At 40.2% G+C, this 25,159-nt stretch overlaps 1 protein-coding gene across 2 annotated transcripts in view; it reads left to right on the top strand.

Moving 5' to 3' along the window:
- Elmo1 (engulfment and cell motility 1) overlaps positions 1-25,159 on the top strand; it is a 557,729-nt gene that overhangs the window by 199,855 nt on the left and 332,715 nt on the right. For both annotated transcript variants that reach the window (XM_027939610.3, XM_027939609.2), the window contains exons 8-13: positions 3,686-3,785; positions 11,332-11,483; positions 13,819-13,897; positions 19,251-19,301; positions 22,528-22,650; positions 24,475-24,606. In XM_027939610.3, coding sequence (XP_027795411.1) covers positions 3,686-3,785; positions 11,332-11,483; positions 13,819-13,897; positions 19,251-19,301; positions 22,528-22,650; positions 24,475-24,606 — 637 coding nt within the window. The remainder of the gene's footprint in view (positions 1-3,685; positions 3,786-11,331; positions 11,484-13,818; positions 13,898-19,250; positions 19,302-22,527; positions 22,651-24,474; positions 24,607-25,159) is intronic.

Genomic DNA, 25,159 nt, shown 5'->3' with positions numbered 1-25,159 from the left:
AACTGAAGGCTTGAGGTTTAATTTTGAAAAAGTTCCTCTTTGTAGAAATATACTATGCTACTCAATCAATCAGTCTTAATGAATTATATATGTCATATATAGAATATATGTATATAGTCTTTTATATAATGAGTATATTGCCGATGTGTTAAATATTTTGTTAATATGATATACATTATTACAAAATTATTTATATTTAATATATAATAGATTATAGGGTTCATTCTATGTATCTACCTACAGATCATGTTATTAAATAGAGAAAATGATACTTCCTGTGAACACCTTGATTGTTGTGTGGTGTGAAGAAGCTCTTCTTTCACTTGTCAGTCATTCACACCCAAGGATAAATGAAAAGCACAGAAAAACCCTCTCAGAAATGCTGCTTCACTTCTTGGAGAGCTATAGAGATTGTAGTCCTAGGCCCCAAATCAACTAGGAGATTTGGAAACCAACTGGTATTCTTTCTCCTGCTCTCCATCATTTTTTCCAGGGTTCTTGTATGAGGAGTCTGTAGATAGAGTTCTGGAGCACTTTAGGGGAGATCAATTATTCCCAGATGTTACTAGCACCATTTGGATTAGAGTTCTATTCAGTAGGTAAATAGGGAGCCGAGTCATTTTACCTTAAGATTATAGAGGGCATGTATATAACTTATCTTTTGCTTTTAAAGCAGCTGATGAAGACTGACTTCAAGACTAATGCCATCTGCATTCAGTCTCAGGTTGCTGACTAGGACTGTGAAAAGGAGATTGATTCCAACAATCTGTGTATTCCTCTGCCATGGCCTGTTCCATGGCTGGCTCTGTTATTAACATCATTGAGGCAGGAATTTTCATAGCCCTGGGTGCAGGCCCTGGATGCCGTCATCTCCTGGCATGTTTATGAGACGATCTTAGTTTTTGAGACTTTAACCATCCCAGAAAAAAGCAAATGCTAATTATTGGTTATTATATGGTGACTATTTTTCTGTTTTTAAGTAAATAAATAAAATGTTTGCTCATATTGCTAATAACAATATTACATATTATTATGTCATAACTTTTTCACAGTAATACTAATGTTTACCTAGTCTATTAATAAATCTTACTAGTTGTATTTACTGCTTGGCTCTTATTTTCCTGAAGCAGTTTTCTTCTTTTGCAATCTGAGACGTGGATCTTCTAGTGACTCATTGTCTATAAGGAGAGTTATTCTAGAAGTTTTATTTAACCTTTCTTGTTAACCTGTTAAACTCATTTTCCTCCCATCTTTCTAATTTTATGTTCTCTCCTTCCAGTAAGTTTTTCTACATTGGATTTTCTTTTTGAGGCATGAGCCTCTGATGCCACCTAGGGGCACCTGTAGGACTGGGCCTGGCTGTGTGCCGCTTTGAAAGGCTAGAGGTGCTTTTCCAAGTGGCCTGAATGGTTTGGCTTTTCTTGCATTTTCCCTCCTGGTTCTAAGAACAGAGAATTCTTTGCACAATGACGGCAAAATGAATGAACATTATGGACGTCATTCACCTTTTAAAATGCTACTTTTGTTATAGTGCTAATAGCTAGCACTCACATGCTGCTTGCTATTTGCCACATGCTGTTAGAAGGGATTTTAGTATATTAGCTCATTTTCTTTCTCCAGTGGTCTCCGAGTGGGATACCACCATTGCTACCATCATCCTCATCCGTGTTTTTAATCAATGAGGAAACGAAGTCTGGGATGGTGGATAACTTGCCCACTTAGAGCTGGAGGGGAACCTCAGACACCACTCCCTCAGCCATTTCCCTCTAGTGAGTCTCTTCCCCTCTGGTCTCAGCGGCCTAGCATGATAGTTCTTCCTTAAAGGGAGACTTCCCTTTCTATAGGCTTCTTTTAGCATCACAACTTCTAAGGTGAGGCAGAATTTAAAAGGTTGTTTTTAAGACTGGACTAAGTAGAACAATAACAGGAAGGGAAATTGAGAAGCTGTTTTAAAAGAAATGTGAACCTGTTTTCTATTTCATTAATTGAAAATAAGTGGGAAGATTCTATCTAAATTTGTTAGGAGATTTCGTAAGGTAGAAATAATGGCCTATATGTTAAATACATGACTAACTTTTGTTTTTTTAAAAATCAACCATATAAAATAGTGCAATAATCCTGATTGGCATAATTTTATGTCCTGGGGGGGGGGGGGAGAGAGAGAGAGAGAGAGAGAGAGAGAGAGAGAGAGAGAGAGAGAGAGAATGAATTAATTTTGAGAATTTTGAATTAATATTTGTGATCTTGATCATTCATGGTAAAGGTGATTATCTGTAAAGGATTCTGAGTATATAAATGTCTGTCAAAATATCTTTGGAAAGCACTAGTAACCAGAATATTGTCTGCCAAGTGCTCCAGATAGAACTATCATAGAAAGATGGTGCTTTTAACCAGGCATGGTGGTCCATAACTATAATCCCAGTGGCTATAGAGGCTGAGGCAGGAGGATCACAAGTTCAAAGCCAACCTCAGCAACTTAGCAAGCCCCTAAGCAATTTAGTGAGACCCCCTCTCAAAATACAAAATTAAAAGGGCTGGGGAGATGGCTCAGTGGTAAAAGCACCTCTGGGCTCAATCTCCAAAACCAAAAAAAAAAAAAAAAAAGAAAGTGCTTTTACCTGAGCCTGTCTGTGTTAGTTTCCATTACTGTAACAAATACCTGAGATGAACAACTTATAAACAAAGAAGGTCGATTTTGGTTCATGGTTTTAGAGGTTTCAGTCCATGACTGATTGGCCCTATGGCTTTGGGAGAGGCAGCACATCATGGCAGAAGCTTCTGATGGAGCCAAAACATTCATCTCATGGCCAGAAAGTAAAAAAGAAAGAGACTAGGGGCCCAACAGTGCTCTTCAAGGGCATATCCCCAGAGACCTGAAGACCTTAAAATTTCCACCACCTTCCAAAAATGCCAAGCTGGAGATCAAGCCTTTAACACGTGGACTTTTGGGAGACATTAGTTCAAGCCATAGCACCTCCTAATCTTTCTCTGATTTCTAAATCACACATTAGACTCTATCTACAGCTTCTGAATCACAGTAAGTTTAGGGTCAGCAAAGCCCTCACATGGGGTTGTTGTCTCCATAGCTACTACATAAAACCCACTGGCTTAAGATGGAGTGCTGGCCAGTATAACATCAAAGTAAGCCATTTTTACTTAGACACATACTGTATCTGAGTACACACACAGAGGTAAGTGCAGGCTCTTGGATCCTTTCCAAAGGCTGATACTCTTCACTGTTATTATGAATCTTCCCCCTTGATAGCTGTGGATAATAAAAGCACCACATTGCCCTCTCTTAAAAGATCTTTTATTTGCTGAGAAGTTTTTCTTCACGTTGGCATTTACTGAATGTTTATATGATGTGCACTTTATTAAGTGCCCTACAAGCAGCCTTGTGGTTAAATAGCTATTACTCACTACCCAGCTTTTCAGCTAAGAAAAGAGAGGCTCAGAGAGGTTAAGTGAATTTCCCAGTGTGATGCAGCTCTCCAGAGTGAGGTCAGCGTGAGGCCAGGCCTGTTCAACTCTGAAGCCCCGGCTGACTTTGAGCGAATGCCTCTTTCCAACACTGGTGTGTGAGGAAGTTGTTTGTGTCCAGCGGCTTATGCCAGGGGTCTTTGAAAATTCTGCTTTCCGCATCTTTCCCAGTGCTCAGTTCTGGGCCCATGACTCTGTTTTGCAGCTTTGGAGACATGCTGTCCTTCACCCTGACGGCCTTTGTGGAGCTGATGGACCATGGCATTGTGTCGTGGGATACATTTTCGGTGGCGTTTATTAAGAAGGTAATGTGGACTGTGCTTCCCTGGGCTTATGTTGCTTCCTCTTTCACAGATTTTTTTCTCTGAAAATATTCTATAATTGTTTCTTTTGGTTCCTTATGTTAACAGGTGAGTGTGGTGTTTTATAGCATTAGGTATGTGGGGATGAGAGCACCCAAATTCTTTGTGAAAATGATATTTTGTCTCTGCAGACATTATAAGAGACTGCGTATGGGAACCCAGAGTTAAGGGAAGTCAACGTGCCACGTTGTTAAAGACCATAAACGTGTCTACCACTGCCCCAAGCAGGACTCCAAGTTTTCAAAAACCTAAATGAGGTTCCTACTATCCTTCAGTGATCCATCCCCAGGGACAGGGAAGAAGCAAAGGACACTGATGATTTCCTACATTCCTAAGTTTGGACCAGAGATAGAAGAAAACAGGCATGGCATACAGGCTCAGGAGTCCTAGATAAAGGGTCCTGCTAATTGTATCCTGAGGGAATAAATGTCTCAGGAATTAACCAGTTTGACTGTTTCCTTTTTTGACAAGAATCTGATAAAGGGATGGGCCAAGGTAGACCTGGCTTGGGGAGAGAGGGCAGAAGAGCCCCTACTGTTCCCAGCAATTGACACATGATAAAGACATGCCTGCACATTTCCAATTCTGTTTATATTTTTCTGAGAAAAAATAAGTAGTCCTGCCAGGCATGGTGATGCATGCTTGTAATCCAAGCAGCTGGGGAGGCTGAGGCAGGAGGATCACAAGTTCAAAGCTGAGCCTCAGCAATTTAGTGAGACCTTGTCTCAAAATTAAAAAAAAAAAAAAATGTTAAGGGCAGGGATGTGGCTCAGTGGTTAAGTTCCCCTGGGCTCAATCCCCAGTACCAAAAACCAAAACCAAAACTAAACCAAACAAAGCTGACTGTGTAACTCTTTAAAATGTAGTATTAAACTTTGAATGGTTAGTATTTATTATCAAGTTTTCCTCTCTTAGTATTTGTGAAATAAGTTAATTGACATTTTTTTCTGTCTACTGTTGTGTTAATTATAAAGAGATGTTAAGAATTCAAAAATTTATTTTAAAAATATAGATTCTTGGGAAGAGTTATCTAAAATAATTTTAGTGAATCTGTGCAAAGACTAGAAAATCACAATGAAGTTCAATAAAGATCACTTCAAGTTTAAGTCATTTATTCTGAAATAATGATAGTATTAAAGAAAAGTTGCAAAAATAGTATAGAATGTGTGGAATAGTAAGAGAACTCTATATTCTCTTCATCCACTTTTCCCAAATTCTCACATTTTACATGATAGTACAGTTATGTTATTTCATTTCACAAGTTTTTCTTCTTTGTTTAAGGATTTGATCCTGGATTCCACATAGAATTTAGCTGTTATGTCTCCTAGTGTTTTCCAGTCTGTCAGTCCCTCGGTTTTTCCTTGTCATTCATGACTTTGACACTTGCAAACAGCACTGGTCAGTTACTTTGTAGAATGTCTCTCTCAGTTTGGATTGTCTAATATTCTCCTATGGTCAACCTAAGGAAGGTTATGCATTTTGAACAACAGTCTTACATTAGTATTGGTGTGCCTTTTCTTTGTGCATTGTCCCAGGGTTATGTGACATCAGTATGTCTTTTGATTACATGGTTGAGGTGGTGCTCCTTGGGGAAAGTTACTGATTTTCTATTTAAAGTAACTGAAATTTTTGGGAAGATGCCACTTGGAATGGAAGGCAAGAGGAATCCCCTCATCTGTGTAATGAGGGTGTCGAGAATGGAAAGTCTGTATGGGGTTGCAGATTTATTTAAGACAAAAGATAATTGGAAACTCAGAGCCTTCTTGACATACCTCTGGATCTTCTTTCCTTACGTAAATCCATGAAGCCAAAAGAGAAAAGTTAAGGAAACCAAAAGGAAACATATAAAAAAGGAAGACTGTCTTTATTTTTCAGTGGTATAATTCCTAAAAAGCAAAGGAATTATTACAAATGAGAAAGCCAGAGGAATTCTAATGTGTTATAAGCATATTCTTTAATTGGTGGCAGGGAACGGAGGCCTGCGATTATGAGAGCAGAAAACAAATTGTTCTATTCTGTTTTTCTAAGATAAGTTCTGAAGAAGCAAGCCTGACTCTGAAGGTACTGACTGGGTTGTATAGACTTTCATAGTAACAAAAATTTTAACACTTTTCTGAATTTGCAGCAGGCTTTTCTTTTCTATATCCAAATGGCTTTGCTCATCTCTAATTACTAAAATGTAACTATCATGTCCTGGAATGTGAACACCTTGGAATTAGGTTGTAGTCACTGACTTGAGCTCCTTGGATTCCCCACAGCAGTCCCTTTCCAGAACATAGCAGCTGAGTCTTACTGTGCCTGGTTAGATGCCAGGACCCTGTGACTGGAGGGTTGACTGAAGTCATAGTGAGTGGGGGCATCCTTGGTCACATAGGGCAGGGCTGTTTCTCCAATACTGCAAAAAAGTCATGCCAGGAGCCTTGTTTAATTAGTAAGGTCTTCTCTGTGATTTCCAGTGCTCTCTGTGCCCCTCACATCTCAGAATGTAATTTGATGCCAGCACTGCCTTCTCCCATTTTTGTGAATTTCTTGTTCGTTTAACTGTCTTTCACAACAGACTCTGAGCCCAGGAGAGAGAAACTTGTCTTTTTTCATCACTTTATCCTCATGACCTGGTGCTGAGGGAGACCTTCATGAATTTCTATAAAATGAATAAATGGCATTTTCTTAGAAGCATTAAAAGCATTTAAAACAATAGACCTTGAAAAAGAGAGACAATATAGTGGTGCTATATTTAATATATTTTTTAAAATATTCTTTTTAGTTGTTGATAGACCTTTATTTATTTATATGCAGTGCTGAGAATCGAACCCAGTGCCTCACACATGCCAGGCAAGTGCTCTACCCCTGAGCCCCAGCCCCAGTCCTTATATTTTAAAAGTAAAGTTTCAGTCATGAGTAAAAATGAATGACAAAGTTGTGTGTCTTTAAATGATATGAATAGTAGTCAGCGACAAAGACAATGATTTAGTTTTCTGAGTACCTAAAAAAAATGGTTTCATTCATTGAAATGAGATTTAAAAATCCTATTAAATCCAAAGAAGCAAAGGCAACAGCCTTGGCCATTTAAATTAAAAAAAAAATTGAATTTTTTTTTAAAAGGCAACATATTTTAATATACTCCTTGTCTCATTCTCGGTTATTATATTTCCCTTACATTACTACTTAGAGATTTCTTACATGCATTTGAAAAATTGTCATCAGAAAATTACTTAATTTTTTATGAGGTTAACTTTTTTTTATTTATTAGCTGGATCAAATTCAGCACTCTGACAACCCCGGATTTGTAGGCAGGCAACTGTCTTTTAAATGGAGCTTTATCTCCACAAAAATCAACTAGGAAATGCACTGACAAAAGATGCCTATTTCCATGGTCCAAAGTTGGCTTCCTATTAATGCCAAATTCATACCACTTTGGAGAAATATTTTTTCCCTGCCAGCCCCTGTCTCTTTGTCTGTTACATTACATATGGATCTGGATTCTGATTTACAAATTGTGGCTGCAATAAATAACATCATTTCATAAACACTCTGAGACTTGGAATCCCTTGATGCCAATATATAATGTGGTTGCTTTTTAAAGACTTGGCTACTTAGGGAAAGGGTAGGAAGACATGGAGAAGAAAGAAAAAAAAAAAAAAAGAACTTTCTGTGTTATGAGTTGGTTTCCTCCTAGCCAAGTACAACATCAGTGCCTTCTCTAGAAAGGAAAGTTTCATAAATGTGCTCTGGAGGCCTGAGCTCTGAGGAGACCTGGCTCACCCTGCACATATTTTCAGTGCCTAGACAAACATGCAGTCATTTTTAAAAAAAGAAATGCAGTCATTTTTGCCTCCTAAAATTTTGAGAGATTTATAAGCCTCTGCCCTTAAGATAGTACCAATTTAAAAGTTGAGAGTGGCCCTTCATGCCCTCCTTGGTTCTTTTTGGTTTTGATAACATACAAGAATTTTGAGATCAAGTTCTAAGTGACCCTAAGAAGTATTTATTGTGCTGTTGGTTCGTGCACTGTGATGCTGCTTAGCTTCTTAAAAGTTACCTAAATGGTCCTCTGATTTTTTTAGGTAGCATTTTTAAATGAATGAACAGCATGATGAGGTCAGATATATAGTTACCACTAACTCCTCTGACTTGTTCTTCTTTATGATAGAGGCTGTCAAGTTGAAGGTTTAGCTCAGTCTCAGAACACTTGCCTAACATGTGCAGTGCCTGGGTTCCATCCCTAGCACCATAGAGAAGAAGCTGAGCTATGTCTGCCAAAGTGCAGTCGTGGAGCAGGGAGTGATTGGAAGACAAAGGAAACCTTTATGAATATTTTGAGGGGTAAAGGAAAACGAAATTTAACTGAACAGTTTGTAACTGTCTGTAGTTATACTAAGATCTATAGTTTTCAAACTTGGCACAGATAATAATGTTTGTACATTTCCTCATTTGAACATTCACTAGTGAGTAGGTCTCAAGTTCCCTTGAGGAAGATAATCATTACATTCTTTTGGATCAGCCCTGATCTTGTTGTCAATACACATTCAGTGAAAGTACAGGGCCTTCAAAATGTCTGTTTAAAACCACTGACAAAGACAAGAGAAAGAAGTTAGCTTCAAAAGTGACTGGTATCTACTCCCGAATTGCACATAAGACTTAACGAATAGAGCACCCTGTCCCTATAAGGCAGACACTCAGCTCACTGTGTTCTACAAATGCTCATCAGGTTCCCTGCTTTAGTATTGGTACTGTGTTAAGGAAGAGGTGAACTTATAGGAAATAATTTTTAAAGAATGTTTTTATGAAAGTAAAAGATTGGTTTCATGGGAAAGAAATAAGTAGAAATGACCAATGGAAGGGAAATATGTATGCGGGTTATAAATATCCCTGAATTAAAGCAAAGATGACATGACACATGATTTTGTCATCATTGAACCAGCCCGTTGGGAACAGGGGAGAGTTAATGGTTTTATAGAATTTAAGAACCATTATAAAAAGTTGTATTTTATATCAGGAAACTTGTGAAAAACTATTGAACTTTTTTTTTTTTTGTACCAGCGATTAAACTCAGGGTACTTGACCACTGAGCCACACCCCCCAGCCTTATTTTGTATTTTATTTAGAGACAGGGTCTCACTGAATTGCTTGATGCCTTGCTTTTGCTGAGGCTGGCTTTGAACTCACAATCCTCCTGCCTCAGCCTCCTGAGCTGCTGGAATTATAGGCCTGTGCCACCATGCCCAGCAGCAATTGAACATTTTGAGAAAGGAAATATTGTCCAAAAGATATTTGTGGAAGTAGAGGGTAAATTTCCATTGATTAGAAAACTTGAACATAGAGGGAACTGAAGAAGATAGAACTTTAATCCTCATGAAGGAACTGCATATACCATGGGACAGTGGTATGTATATATGCTGAAGGTATATTTAGCATGTATTTAAAGTGTATTCACAGAGGTGAAAGGTAGGGAACTGGGAATGTTAATCACTAATGATTATGGACACATGAGAAAGGGTAATAACAGGGAAGGAAAGAGAAGAATATGAAATTTTTGTTACACTGCTTAATTTTGAGGCTTTGTCAAAATATACAAATGGAGGTCACCTTTTCTATGACAAGAATGAGCATTTAATATATTTTATAGAAAAAGGATATTTTATCTATCTCTGCTAGATTGCAAGACTCTGAAATTAAAAACTGTGTGGTTCTTGGTCATCCTTGCATTTCCAGATCTGTAGGACTGGGTAGGCCTGGTGTAGGCATGGCACACACAATGCTTATTACTTGAGTGAATCAATTAACCCATGAGTAAATACCAAATGTATGAAAAGAGGGGATGAAGGCTGGGGTGGAGGAACTTCCAAAACAGGTGCTCAGGTGGAAGGCTCCAGGGAGGGTTAGGGAACATCCAGATTTAACAAGTGAAGACAAGATGGGAGCCTGCAATGAGGGGAGAATTAGAATAGAAAAAATAAGAACTATTGCCAGCAAATGTCTTTATGAGTTCTTTGCTTTCCAATCATACTGGGACATTAAAAAGTGAGGGGGTTGGAGGTGGAGAAGTCAAGGAGTTCATACTCTACTTAGAAGGGGCCTAAGTTAAGTATAAAAATGTGAATGCAGGGTGAGAGCAATTGGATTGTTTTTTGTCAGGGAACAATGGCCAAAGGTGGCCTTCATGTGGTGGGTTTGTTAGATTGGAGCAGACGTGAGGTTTAGTGCAGATGCTTACCAGGGACAGTAAACACATTGGGGAGTTTATTAGGCATGAGAGGAACTAAAACAGTCTGTTGAGGGTCTTAAGTTCTCATGCTCTTCCCGTAGTTGGTTTTTATAAAACAATAGCTTTTTGGAATGTAAAACTCTAATATCCCTGTACTTCTTCCCTTCACTATTTCCCACCCCAAAGGTCCAGATGCATCCGGAGCAGGCGGAGGTCCTTATCTTCCCCTCCCACCACTACTTTCCATGGGAGTCTGTGGACTGGAGACAGTTGGGAGGACAACTGGGAATTGTCATGGGACATTCACATTCTATGGAGTACAGGGGTAGAGAGGGGATGAGGACCAGAGTGGGCGGGACAGCAGAAAGAGAGAAATTGGTGTTGACAGAGGGAAGCAGTGAGTGCTTACTGGTCATGGGACCACGTTATTCAGCTTTTAAGAAAGCAGTCATTATGCTGATATAATAATGGCCTTTTAGTATGAGTTGTCAACAGGCTGCAATAACTTTTAATGAGGTCTCTAAAATAAAGCCTTTATGGTGCCCATGTGTTTGGATTGCTGTGATCCATTATTCTAACCCCTATTTTATTTCCCTCTTATATTGTGATTTATTATATTGAGGCTTTAGTGATTAATTCTTTAGGGAATATATTTTAGAGCTTAAACTAGTATTTTAACTTTTAGCACTGCTAATTTAAATGATTTCCTGATTGCTACATTTGGGAGAATTGAGAAGAATTTATTTTAACCATAAGAAATTGAAAGAATAGGGGGGGGAAAGGTTTTTTTTTTTTTTTTAGTAATAGCCAGGAGAGTGGCCAGGCACTGAAAATTTGCCATTTCAATCGTGTTGACAAGTATGATTTGTGAGAGTCCCTTAAGAACATAACAGGAACATAATAAGAACGTAAAAAGCATGGATCTGGACTAGCCTGGGAATGGGGGAGGAGTAGCTATTAGCATTTGTGGAAATTACTGCATCAGAGAAACACAGGGATCCTTATAATACATGTGCTATAATTGCTTGCCTATGAAACCTGAAGCTCAGAGAATAATGCTGAGAAGACCAGACAGAATAGTTCTTCAAAGATATCTCTTAAAGAGAGGTTCAATTTTGTTGAATGATGTCGTGAGCAGTCATTGTTGGCTCATTGGATTTCTTGCTGTTTTGTTATATGTGTGGTTTCCTTAATCGAGTTTCTGATTTGCTTCATCTGTTCCCTTATCTATTTCCCTGCACTGCTTACCATGAGCAATCAATGTTGTCCCACTTGGATTTTCAGATAGCAAGCTTTGTGAACAAGTCAGCCATAGACATCTCAATCCTGCAACGGTCCTTGGCCATCTTGGAGTCAATGGTGCTCAATAGCCATGATCTCTACCAGAAGGTGGCACAGGAGATCACTATTGGCCAACTCATTCCTCATCTTCAAGGGTAAGCATGCTGAGGCGCCCTGGGAGTAGGGGTGCACTTCAGGGAGGCCACCACAATCCTGCCATGGGGAACTTTATATATTGGTCCAATTAATTGTACAAGAAAAAAAAAAGAATATTGAGTTGACCCATAACCAAAATATGTACCATGATCATCCACCATCACATTGAAGCAGCACAATTACTACCTCCTACCTACTCTCCATCCCTGATGAGTTTCATGTCTAGACACTGTCTGGACCTTAGGAGACTCTCAGTTTTGGTGAATTTTAGTGGATATTAATAGTTATCCTTTTAATAAGACAAAGTAAGACCCTTTGTTTTCTTCTCAATAGTCTTTCCCTAGCTATGTAAGATTATATCTTCTGTAATATCATGAATTACATCATGAATTATTTCCAATTAATTTTCATAATTAATTGGAAATTTTAGGTTAGGCATTTTCAACCAGGAATTTTTAGTGGCAAGCTTCTTCCTTAGTTATATTCAAGGTGATAAGAGTGACATTCTTCTTTTGTGTTTTATAATATAATAAAGGTGCTTTTCCCTAGATGTTTGAGCTATAATGTGGCTGTTTGATAGCTGTCCTGGTAACCTGCAGTCCTTAGGGATTGTTTTCCCTTTTGTCCACCCTGAGGTGACTAATAAGTTTGCCTCTTATGATACCATGTTAACAAGGACTCCATTATACAGTGCTACTTGGTAAAGTATTTGGGGTTGAAGTTGCAACAAATAATTGTGCTAGCTTATACAGGAGAGGGAGCTTATTGGAGGGACACAGTAGTATCTCACTAGAATCTAGAAATGACTTAAGTAACAATGCTTTTGTGAAAGAAGCTATGGCCTCTGCAGAGACCTTAGCAGCAGACGTTTCCTGTAGCATATTGACTGGCACCAGCATGACCTGTTTTTGGTGGCAGTACCTCTGGTCTTTCAGGTCACATGTGCAAATTCTTAAGAGGAAATCTGGTTGGCTCATTTGGGTTGGTGATGCAGGATAGAAGTGTGAGAGAGTATTCAGTAGTTCTCTCAATACACTGAAAATGTTAACTGTTGTGTTTATAATGTAAACTCCCAAAACACATCCCCCCCCACCTTCATTTGGAGACAGGAGGATGACCAGAATTTAAAATTTAAGTCAAAAAAGCTTGCATTGTGACTTCAGTGAATAGTACCTTGTTCTCCAGAATGGAGATTTTTTTTTTTTTTTATGTAACCTCTCTAGAAATAAGATCCATTTCACATGTCCCTGAAAGTGAAATGTATTAAATTTATAGTCACAGCTTGCTTTCTGACTCTCAGGGGCACATGTGCTCATTCACAATGCACTTTACCAAAGAAAAGAGTTTATTATTTGCTAAGCACTGTGCTGAGGGTTTTATAGACATTATCTCATTTTATCTTCCTCCCAGCAACACTGTGAAATATATTGTTCTTACAGATGAGGAAACTGTGCCTTGGGGATACCCACGAGCTTGTCCAAGACCACATAGGCAGCCTGTGGAGAACTGGACTTTGAATCCCATCCTGCCACAGGCTGTGTTCTAAGCTCTGTCTCTCCCTGACCAGCCTGACAGATGATCCCTAAATGGAACTTTTGGGCCACCTTTGTTTCTGCCTTATGTCCTTCTTGTTTACTGTTCACCATGCAGCTTACTTTCATTTTGTGCTTCATTTAGAATTCCTGATTTCTTTCCAGTGAAAAACAAATTTATAAACATCAATACCTATTCTTCTTGCTATTAAAAGTTTCCATTTGGAAATAGATTTTTGTAATATGTGTTATCATAGCTATGGAGACAAAGTAGTTTCCTTTAAATAAGAACAGGAATGTGGAGGTATCCATAGCTGCTCTCTGATCTATATCATGCATAACACAGAAAATCACACACACACACACACACACACACTCACACACAATGACTGTTGTGACTATGACTATATCCCCTGGGTCCATGCTCCCCCCACTTTCTCTCATGGTGGTGGAAATTGAATCTGGGACCTCACATGTGCTAGGAAAGTGCTCTAACGCTGAGGTACATCCCCAACCCCTGGGCCCATGTCTTTAATCCTAATAGAAGAGAGATTGGAGAGAGACAACTGCTTCCTGTGTTTCTGCATGATCTCCACCAGGTGCCTAATAATGGCAGTTGTGTACCTACCTTATTTTCAGGCTCGTGGTGGTTGAAATACACTCTCAGTGCTGAATGAGTTTCCTAATCCCTGCTTTTCTAACTTCTGGGAAGAGGGTGCATGTATGTGATGATGAACCTCACTATGATCTGCCTCAGGGATCACCTCTTCTGACTTTGCTGTGTTGTTCCATATAATTACAGAACAGACCAGGAAATCCAAACCTATACTATTGCTGTGATCAATGCACTTTTCCTGAAGGCCCCTGATGAGAGGAGGCAGGTAAGCTGCATCACCTTAGTCTTATGACTGCTGTATCCAGGGCTGGGGATGTTTCATGCACTGAACATTCTCTCCTTCCCATCTAGACTCTTTGGGCTGCTCTGCTGCTCTTTCTGCAGGTGACTGTCCAGAGCAGCTCTGTCCTGCAGTTGGGCCTATGGTGGGGATGGGCAAGCCCTTTGACTGATGAAAAACACGGGGAGTTGGGTCAGGGGACTCATTTCATGAAGTCTGATTCAGGGTAGAAGCCCAAATCATAGAATACTACAGCATCACTGTGGTTGGGGTTGGCAGCAATGGAACCCCTGTGAGTTTGATAGATGCTTACTGGGGTGAAGGAGGTGCTGTTCCTATATTTTGGATAAGCTGTCTTGCCTTGCCCTGGGTTGGGGGAGATGGAAAGGTGAGAAGAAAGGAGGGAAAAGATGCAGATTACAGTCCTTGGATGAGATAACTGTTCATATGGCGAGGGGCCGGGTTTGGTGATATGTCTTCTGTCCATGTGGCTGTGACTGGGAGGACTTAGCAGTCTTTTCCCCTCCTCTGTGCAAAAAGAGAAGGGAGCCCCTTAAGTGTATCCATATGAAGCCTATCCTTTGCTATCTCTGTAGTTCTTTGCTTCTCTTCCATTAGGGAAAGGGCCATTACAGAGGGAAATGTGAAAGAAGTAGAACTTTGATTTTGCTGTGTCTTGGAATTTAACTCATACCTCAATTCATATTTTTTCTATCAACAAAGCATATAATATATTTCCCTGGTCACAGTTCACTTCCTTTAAAACCTTCATGGAAATATGAGATCTTTTAACCATTAGAAAACCAGATGGGGACCTTCATGATGGTTGTCCAAGAACTATTTGAGAAGAAATTAGAAAGTTAACCAGCATACTACTAAAATGCTGTGTCTAGAATCTTTTTATTTTACTATTATTATTTTTTATTTTTACCGACTTTAAACCTTGGAGGCTAAAGCCAGGGGTTCTGGTTTGTTTTCCATTTAGAATTATTTGTTCGTTCCTCAGGGTTTACATTTGCATGGGGAGGGGTGCTACTTTTGCACAGTGAGTGGTGTTGCTTTATAGTTTCCTGTGAGTTTGATTTGAATTGGATATAACCAGGAAGAGGTGCCTGGCCTCTGGGAGCCTATGCTGGACTTGTAAGCGTGACTTCGCAGGTCTGAGGTGGGATCGTGGGTGGGCTACTCCTTTGATATTTGTGCTTAAGTACTGAGCTCATGGTAGCTCCCTGGCAGCCCAGAAAATTGTCTGGCAGCTCTCAACTGGTCATTGATGGAATATAATCCTTCTACTGACCCAATAGAGGACATTTGGCCAAACCACATGTAGATCAGGAGGGAATGTAGGGTGGGGAGGACTACATTCTGGTCTGAACTCTTAGGGCTTTCCTTTCTCAAATGTGGAAGAAGAGGATAGATCAGAGGAAATAAAAGCTCCTGCCTGCCCAAGGACTGTGGTTTTATTGGACCTAAGCCTGAGTAAGGCGTATATACCTGGCTTACTTTTGTATCTTCCTCTACACCAGACACTACTGTTAGTTTACTGAATTGAATTATCATGGCCATGGGCACATAGGGAACCCAGTATCAATCTGCAACTGACTTTGGAATATTGATACCAATGGAAATATAATGGAATAGCAAAACAACTTTAGTTTTGGATTCTGTGAAACAAAGTTTTTTTTTTTTTTTTTTTATTATGCCGTATGGATAGATAAGACAGTCTGACCATGTAATAAACCACCACATAGAGTAATCTAATAACTTCAAACCATTTACAAAAACAATCCAGCTAAGAAAGCGTACATATAATCCACCAAAAATTTACAAAGTATTATATGACAAATTCAATCCTTGAAGTAAAAATAGCCACAGGTTATTTACTTGCCCATTGAAAATTGATGTTGACTTTATAAACCATTGAATTTAAGACTGTTGTTCATCAAAACAAAGGAAGCATTATGATTTTTTGAATTTAAAACATTTCTGAGCTGTGAGTGCTCTAAAAATGATTGCAAGTTCTTAATGAAGAACAGTTTGCTATTTTTTTCCTGAAGGTCACTGGAAGCCTATAAAACAGAAGATTATATTAACAGCTGAGACTCTAAGCCAGTAAAATAAAGTTTTAACCAGGCTAATTTTGACATGACATTTTTATTGGCATATGTTCTGAAAAACTAAAAGTTCTCAAAAAAAAATTTTTTTTTGGTCAAATAGGAAAATCTGCCAAGCACTGCCATTAATAACAGTATTATCAATAGTCTGCCATGTGCTAGGCATGATGTTCAGTTATATTTTACCATTTAATTTAATTTAGTTTACATATTAAGAGAAAGCTGTATTATTTTTATTTTACAAATGAGGAAATTGAGATGCAAAAGGAGTAAAAAAAAAAAAAAAAATGACCAGGTCACTGAGCTGGTAAGAGCCAGACTTAGAAGCCTAACCTCCTTGCCTCTACCTGCAGAGAGTCCCATCAAATGCCAATCAAGCAGGTGCCACCCCCAGAATTTCCTTGTATTTGTCACACAAACACTTACCAGAAGAATAGAAGATACCAGGACCATTTTCTTGCTCCAATTAGATTAAAATGTAGTCTAAAAACTTGTGTATTGCACTTACAGAACTCATTGTTTGCTTGTGTGTTTAAAAACTACTTCAGTCTAATACTTTTATTTATTTTAGCTTCTTTTGCTTACTTGGATTCAATCACATTCACTGGACTTCATTATCTGGGTTTCCTTTAGTTTTCAAATTGTATAAAGTGAATTTAAAGCTCCTCTCCCTCCTATCTGCTCTGGTTGGCTGTCCTTGGGGTGGAAGTCCTGCTTTCCCATGCTTCCTGGACTAAAGACATTCTCCTTTCTCTGCACAAACAATGGGAACATGCACAATGGATTTTTAGGAAAAGGGGTTGCTATTAGGTGAGTGAATTCCTTACAATGATTTGCCATTCCTCAAATTACTATTTTAATGGCAAATGTGTCGATGAGATGTCTTCCAAAATTTTTTATAGACATTGGTGATTTTGATAAGCATTATTTGAAACAAAAACTTTTAAAGGACTTGATAGAAAACTCAGAAAAGACAGACTTGAAAAAAGTTTGAAAGACTCCCATAATTGCATTCCCAGAAAAAGAACCCACTGCAGTTCCTCACGAACCTTGTGACTCTTCATGACTCATGGCTCTGCTTCCTGCTTTGCTCTATGCAAATATTCTCCTACATGTATCATTTTTTCATAAAAGGCAGGCATACTCTGTGCATTATTTCATTTAAGGAAAAAATCTGCCTTTAGAACTAAAAAAATATTTTGTGGACGTCTTTCTATGTTGGTATATCTAGATCCATATTTGTGTCTATCTATGATTTTAGATCTTTTTAGTGCTCTAAAACATTCCCCATGGATTCTCATGTTTACACAACTCCCCAATATTAGACAAAAATATCCATTATGTGGACAAGCATATATATATATTTTTCTCTCTGATGAAGCTTCTGTTCCACAGGAGGGGAGCATAAAATATTCATTTGTTCTTTTATCAAACATTTATTGTCTGCTCGGTGCTAGACATCGTGCCTTGAGCTGGGAATACAAAGCATAATATATTCTCTGTTCCCATGAGAAGCCCATAGTGTTATGCAGAAGATAAATATTGTAAACAGATAATTAATGAATGCTCTAGTAGATATCAGAAATATGTTGTCCCTTCTAACTTTAATATTTTATAAACAGGCCAAAATAGGCATAGAGAAGGAATATTTTTTCTTTTTTGGTTCATGTGACTATTGGGCAATACTTTAACTTTTGTAAAGGAAATTTTTAAAATTCATAAAAAGAAATTAAGAGAGATGTAGAATTCTTTGGGCCTTTTGTTTGTCATCTGGTCCAACACAACAAAATCATAGCAAAACAAGACAAATCTCCAGGCCTTTCTGTTTAGATAGGGAGGAGAGAGCTGCTTTCTCTGCAGTGTGGAGGACAGGTTCCATTTTGGGTTGTCCTTGAGTTTGTTTCTGAATGTGTCCTTGCTCTAGTTTCTGAGTTTCCAAGAGTGGGGGAGAGGACCTTGTCCTGGGTTTGGTCTCCCATGCCATCCACCCTTGGGAATCGTCTGACAGTATTTACCGGCTTCTCAGTGTGGTGGGTCAGAAGGGGCCTTGCATTGAAGCTGCCAACCTCTAACAGAGTGCTCTGAATTTCCATCCCTTCTTCTCTCCTGCTTGCTTTCCTTTCTGTGGTGGCGATGACGCCGTTAGGTTGATGTAGAGAGCAATGTTGACATCCTTGATTGTCCTCTGACTGTAAGTCACCCACGTTCCCTCCGTCAGCGTGAATAAGTAGGCCCCGCTCTGCCATTCTGCTCCTGTCCACCTTGCCTGTGTCCCCTCGTAGCTCCTTCCCCCCATGTTCTTGGTTCTCCTAGCTTTCTGCACATTTATTTCAACCTTGGTAGAATTTATGGTTATTTTGTCTGAATCGTAGCTTAGTTTTTTCTTCTCTGCTTAGTAAGAGTAACAACGCCAAAAATACTCCCCACCAAAAACCAGCATCTCAGTGTCTTCCTGAATATGAGCAGTATTTTGACTTTTTTGAAAGTACACCAAGGCCAAGGCCATGCTCTACTTTTTAATTTTCCAATTAGTATCTACTTGTCAATATTGATAAAGGTTGTCTGTGAAACCACTCCTAAGTTCTCTGTGCCAGTCAGGAAATGCCAGAGCACAAAGTACTACCTGCAGGAACGAGCCCTAGCAGAGTGGAAGCCGAGTATGAACACCAGAGCTCGACATCTGCCCAGATATGGGACATCTGCTAAAACCCCACTGGGCTCACTTGCAGAGCCTGCTTTCCAGTCTGGGGTATGTGCTACTCCCCCTTTGGTCTTGCACAGATAAAAGTGAACTGGCTTTTAGAAGACTTAGCTCTTTAAAGCGATGGTTCTTTCATATCGGACAATGTTGTAGTAGGCATGCATTGCCTTGCAGAAGCTTTCAGCACACAGTCTAATAAAAGGTGATGAGCCTTTCTAATGGAGAACCGTTGCTTTCATTTGGAATGTTTGATTTTTATTCAGCACTCACCTTTTTCTGCAAAGAAGAATTTTCTAAAGGAAAAAAAAAATAGTGTACAGGTGCCAGATTTTCCTTCCTTGTTTTTGGATCTGGCTTTTATAATCTAAATGGAATATGCAAAAAAATAATTTGAATGGGAGTTCCTAAGAAATACTGCTGATATACAGTTACGAAGCACACCCCAGGATAAAGTCATTGTTGGCCCTGCTGAAATGTGTCTCTCTAACCTAAGCCTTCGTGTGGGTGTGCTTTTCTTCTACAGGAGATGGCGAATATTTTGGCTCAGAAGCAGCTGCGCTCCATCATTCTAACAGTGAGTACCTCGGGGCTGTGACTGCCTTGCTGGGAGGAGCAGCCTGGTGCGCTGTCATTTCTCTTTTGGCCTCAGTTGTGGTTGCTCTGTGACCAGGAACGTGGTGAAGCAGCAGGGTCTATAAAGGAGGGGAATGTGTGTGTGTGAAACTGGAGTAAGTAAGGCTTTCCCACAGGAATTGCCTCCTGTGATTGGCGGGAGGAGTCTTACCCTGCTCTAGGAAGCAAAGGGGCCTGAGGAGCTGGACCTTCCTCTTCCTGTGGCAGGTTAAGTGTAGACACTGAGACTTTTGGCTTTCCAGTCAAGGACATCAGGGGCTTAAAAAAAAAAAATCACCAAAATGAACTAGTACACTTGTACTTTTTTTTTTTTTAAATGAGGAAGCTGTCTGGAAACATACCAGGCCCTGAGAGAAGCCTTGAAATTTTGGCCATCATTTTCTTGGCCCCCTTACAGGAGGAAAGAAGGAAAGTAGGTGGGAACCACTCACTAACTGCAGTGCAGAACTGATCTTGTACCTCAGGGAGAAAGTAGCCCTTAAAGTCGCACTGTGAGTGTTTATAACTAAACCAAACGGCAAGGTTTCCTGAGGCCTTCTCAGCTACTTGAGAGAAGCAGGTTTTCTGCTTAGAACGAAAAAAAAAAAAAAATTCTGATAATGGGATTCTAGTTCAGCAAGCTTAGAATTCACAACACACACACATACACCATAATGTTTTATTATTACTCAGTTATGATGAAGCCAGCAGGTCTAGAGGTCATTGCCAGTGAAAAGAAGAGCTTGCTACGTATAATTCCCAAAAGGAAGAGCCTACCACAACCAGGAGGGGTCCTCACAGGGAAGCCGGGTTGGTCAGGAGTCAGGGGCAGTGTGACCAAGAGCCTTTACTGTGCCTCTCTAGGAAAGGAGTACATGAGGCTAGAGAAAGTGGCCAAGCAGGTTTAGGATTGGGAAGTTTCAATAAATTCAGTGGGTTTTAGAATTTATGGACTGTTCTAGTTGTCTGGGACATGTTCCTTGGTGATGAGGACAGAGGGCTGGTGGCATGAGCTCCAGCTGATTTGCATATGAAAGAAGTAATTTGTTATCTCTAGAAACTGGCAAGGCCTCAGAGAGGCAGTCTCTCCAGAGTCAGTTACGAAATACTTGGCACACACAGACACACAGACACACAACGACACAGACACAGACACACACACACACACACACCACACATTTTCTCTCTCTCTCTCTCTTTCTCCTTCCCTGCCTCCTTTTCTCTTCTTAAAAATGAAAACACCTTTTTTTAGGCAAAGAAACTAAATATTCTAGAACTCAAGGCCAATGGTAAGGACTGCAGTTGGTGATCAAGTTTGATTTTAAACTTCCTGGCTATCAAGAATGAAATGTAAATTTCACCATCTGATAAAAAAAAAAGAGGAGTTCCAGTTCTTCAGGGATGGCAAAATGCCCCCCATCCCCAAACTGAAATCTGAAATGTGTCTTCGTAAAACAGCCTAATAGATTCTACTCTAATTATGGCTTTGTAGAAAGTACAGAAAGATTCATAATAGGCCATTCTTTATCTTGGCCCTAAAAATGTGGAAGCTGCAGTCAATAGTAAGGTGTAGTTCAGTGAAGGTGTTTGCGCAAGGAGAGGGATCCAGGTGGGAGATGAAGGGTTGGAAATGATGGATGAAGAAGGGCTCAGCTTGTTTTTCGTACCTCCCGGGCGTGGCACTTGAGGTTGGAATCTTCAGAGAAATGAGTGGGTGGAATGACAATAGCCACCTTGTCTTAAAGATAATTGGCTTCAGAGTCACTTCTTTTATGAAATGTCCATAGCTGGAAGTTCAAGGTTTCTAGTCTCTGACAGCAAGTTGAAGTGCAGAGGTCTGGGAGATTTTAATAAAATGGATGCCCATACATTTGGGGCACTAAAGTTGTACAAGTTACCATTCTCTTTTGGAGAATGAAGGATATGGAGTGTAACACCCCAACCCCTACCTTCCTTCCTCTAGCTTCTCCCCTCCCATAATTTTGGTTCAGCCATTTGAATTACATCCTCCTCCCTCTTCTCTCCCTCCTCCTTGTCCTTCTCTCCCTCATTCTTCTCCCTCTCCTCCATTTTTAGCTGCTTCAATGTCATATTCACAGCCCGTGTGGAGCCATGGTGCGTGCCAGGTCAGGAGGTAGCCAGGCAGCACCCTGAGAACCTAGAGTGTGACCAAGAGCCTTTACCATGACTCTCTGGGAAAGGAATACATGAGACTAGAGAAAGTGGCTAATTATTCGATAATTTTTTTTTCATGTTGGGGAGCTCTGGCCTTATCTGAAGGGTCACTTGGAAGTGAGTTTCCAGCAGTCTACTGGTAGCAACAGGGGGTGCCGAGACGAAGCTCTCTTATAGATAGCAGGGCCTGGCTGGGTCTAGTGCATTCAAAATCATGGATCTGAATAGTGTTTTGCCACTGTGACTGGTCATTTGGCATTTTCAAAGTATAGCCAAGGTCTCTCGGAAAAGGATACACATTAGACCTGGCTGTTGTATGAGCTGTGGTGGAAGCAAAGCCCCATGCGTCCAACTTCCTGCCAGCCCTTTTATGTTTGTCCTGCTTTTAGTCTTGTTTCTATGAAGAAATGTCATTTTACTTTTCACTTAATTATTAACTAATAATTGTTAAAAAAATGTAGTGGCATTTGCAGACTGCACCAGGATGGAAGTGGGGCTTGTGGAGTTCCCACAGTGAGTTCACTACAAATCAGATGACTATTTTGCTGTTGTGTGTTGCTTCTAAAACTTACCCCCCCCTCCAGTCAGAAGTGGTAAAACCTGGGAGAGGCCATCCTGGGGTGAGATGACCATAAGGTTCTCATGATAGATGGGTGCCGCTGGTCCCTTGCAGCATACTCAGAGGTGTCCTCCAGACACTCATCTCAGGTACATCTTTTCTTGAAGTACCTTTCCCCCTTCATCCAGGAGCTTCTGCACATAGTAGGTCTTTTCCAGGTTTTTGGCCTCAAGATCAGGAACCTTACTGGGCCCCACAATGTCAAGGAAAGCTCTGAGATTATGTGTGCCCTGATTTTCTTGTGAGAGGTGGTTCCGTAATTCTCCATCCCTTGTGCATCCAAATAAACACTGTTGAGGTTCTACTTGGGATAACAACAAGGGTTAACCTTTATTTATTTATTTTTGCTTATTCTTTGTTATTTAAAAGTGTCATTTGTGAATCATCTCTCTAGCATGTCATCCGAGCGCAGCGAGCCATTAACAATGAGATGGCGCACCAGCTCTATGTTCTCCAAGTTCTCACCTTTAACCTCCTGGAAGACAGGATGATGACCAAGATGGACCCCCAGGACCAGGTGGGTGCCCAGCAGGCAGCAGTGAGAGCACATGAGGGGAAGGAGGTGTCACTAAAAGTCTTCTCTGGAGCTACCCTGAAACCAGGAGTTTAAGATGATCATATGATTGACTTATTACCCTCTCAAACTTGGTGGCATGACTTTAAAACTTAGGTGAACCTGGGATCAGAGAATAAAATAAATGGATTCTTCCATTAGGCCCTGAACACATCCATGTTCTTCCTCTTTTAGATAGGAGAGCTTGCTGTCCATGGCCTCAGACCTTGGCTCTTGGCCACCGTACCTTAGATAGTGATAACTTTGGGATCAAGTTCCCAGATGACCAGGGCCAAGGATAGTTCTGTGTGATACTGATTCTGCAAATTGGAAGTAATTTCCTTTCTCCGATGATCAATGCCAGTGGTTAGTCCTGTGTTAAATAAACCCGATTTTCGGGCTGGCAGTTTTGTTAGTTGGCTCTTTGCTCTAACTCCCTGCTAAGTCTTTGGTTGTTTCCATGAAAGATTCTGTCTCCATCCAGAAGCTTTTGGGGGAACTTTACTGTGTGAGAGTAGAGTGAGAGGAAACAGCTGGGAAGCTTGCCCCTCTGTAGCACATTTTCAACTTAAGCAGTGCTGCAGCTTTGGAGAGGAAAACACTCATTATTGGCACGTGAGGGCCTGATCTGTTGCAGATGTGGGCTGCATGTGTGGAGTGTGTGGCTGCTGCAACACTTCATTCATGGCACAAGGCCATGCGATTAAGAATGATGGAGGAGGCTAAGAGAGGCCAGCGACTGTGCCGCACATTTTTGGCAAGGCCAAGTGTAATCATCCCAGGGAGATGAGACTGTCATCTTACCACTTCTAGTGATGGAGAGCAGTGCATCCTAATAATGGAACAATGCTCCTCGTTTCCAAATTCTTCTTTTTTTATGAAATTTTTTTTTGTTATGGTAAAAATACTTAACCTAACATTTATCATCTTATCCATTTTTTAAGTGTACGGTTCACTAGCATGAAGCTCATTCCCTATTGCTGTGAAAACATCACCACAATTCATCTCCAGAATCTTTCCATCTTGCAGAACTGAATTTCTGTGCCCATTAAACAATAACTGCCCAACTGCCCTCTCCTCTCAGCCCCTGGTAACCCTATGCCACTTTCTGTTTCTAGAAGTTTGACTACTGTAAGAAGCTTGTAGAAATGGAATTAGAAAATATTTGTCATTTTGTGTCTTATTTCATTCGGCAAAAAATATCTTGGGTTCATCCACATTGTTACCTGTGTAAGAATTTTGTCCCTTTCTGTGACTGAATAATATGCCACCACTGTCTGTCTATTGGACCTGTGTTTTATCCATTCTCCATGGATGACACTGGGGTTGTTTCTTCCTTTTGGCTCATTTGTTTTAGTGACATGTTAGTGTCCATAAAATTATTCTGTAGGGGTCCCTTGTAACCCGAGTACTGTCCCTGAACCTGTGTGCCTCTCTAACAGTGCAGTGCTCCCAGGTTCTCCCAACTTTATCTTTTCCAGTCACAACCCTTCCATCACATTGGGGGTCTCATGTAGGACAGTCCTGAGCAACTGATATTAGTCCTCCAAATGAGTTGGCTGCAAGAAGAATTATGGAATACGGCCCAGGCTAACCATCAGGGAGAGTGGCAGGAGGAAGAGAAGTCAGCAAAGCCCTAACTTCGAACATTGGTTGTCTTTTATCTGTTTTTCTTTTGCCTGAATGCAGTGATTCATGTAGACTCTGGGGAAAGAGGTAGTTGTGTCACATCACACAATGAAAGCAGCTTTCCCTCCCTCCTTTTTCTCCCCTCCCTAACTCCTTTAGGCTCAAAGAGACATCATATTTGAACTTCGAAGAATTGCTTTTGATGCCGAGTCTGAGCCTAACAACAGCAGCGGCAGCATGGAGAAGCGCAAGTCCATGTACACGCGGGATTATAAAAAACTTGGCTTCATTGTAAGTAAGATGTCTCCAGTAAGCTCTCTCTCCTTCCAGCCTCCCCGTGGCTGACCTCAGCCGCATCAGGCGTGTGGTCCTCTTGTACTTTACAGAATAGTTTCCACATTTCCAGATGTTTAGCTGGTTTAAACAGGATCACATGAAAGTCCTCTGGCTGCAGTGAAATGGAATAACTTGCACAAGTGTGACTAATACTGCCTTTGTTTATTCAGTTCTGATTAAGTGTAACCAAGAGTAGTTAGCCCGGAATGCATCTCATCTCCCTGAAATCTGCTTCACAAGATGCTTGAGGTTCTGTTTGAGTTAAATGCTGTATGCTGGCAATGGTGGAAGAGGCCATATCATTGGGCCAGTGATTGCATTACTTACGTGCACGGATTTTGTATCAAAATCAAATTGAAAAATTCTTGAAATTTAATCATGATAAGATTCATACAGTTTATATCTTCCTGAAAGGTTTATCTTGCCACAGGTGCTAATAGGTTGACTCCTCCATTTTATTTCTTAGTTTGTAAATTAGAACACAACTTGTTTGGAGTGTAGTCTGTTG

The sequence above is a fragment of the Marmota flaviventris genome, chromosome 1, assembly GCF_047511675.1.
Source record: "Marmota flaviventris isolate mMarFla1 chromosome 1, mMarFla1.hap1, whole genome shotgun sequence".
Classification (NCBI taxonomy): Eukaryota; Metazoa; Chordata; class Mammalia; order Rodentia; family Sciuridae; genus Marmota; species Marmota flaviventris.
This window is presented reverse-complemented; position numbering and strand designations above follow the sequence as displayed.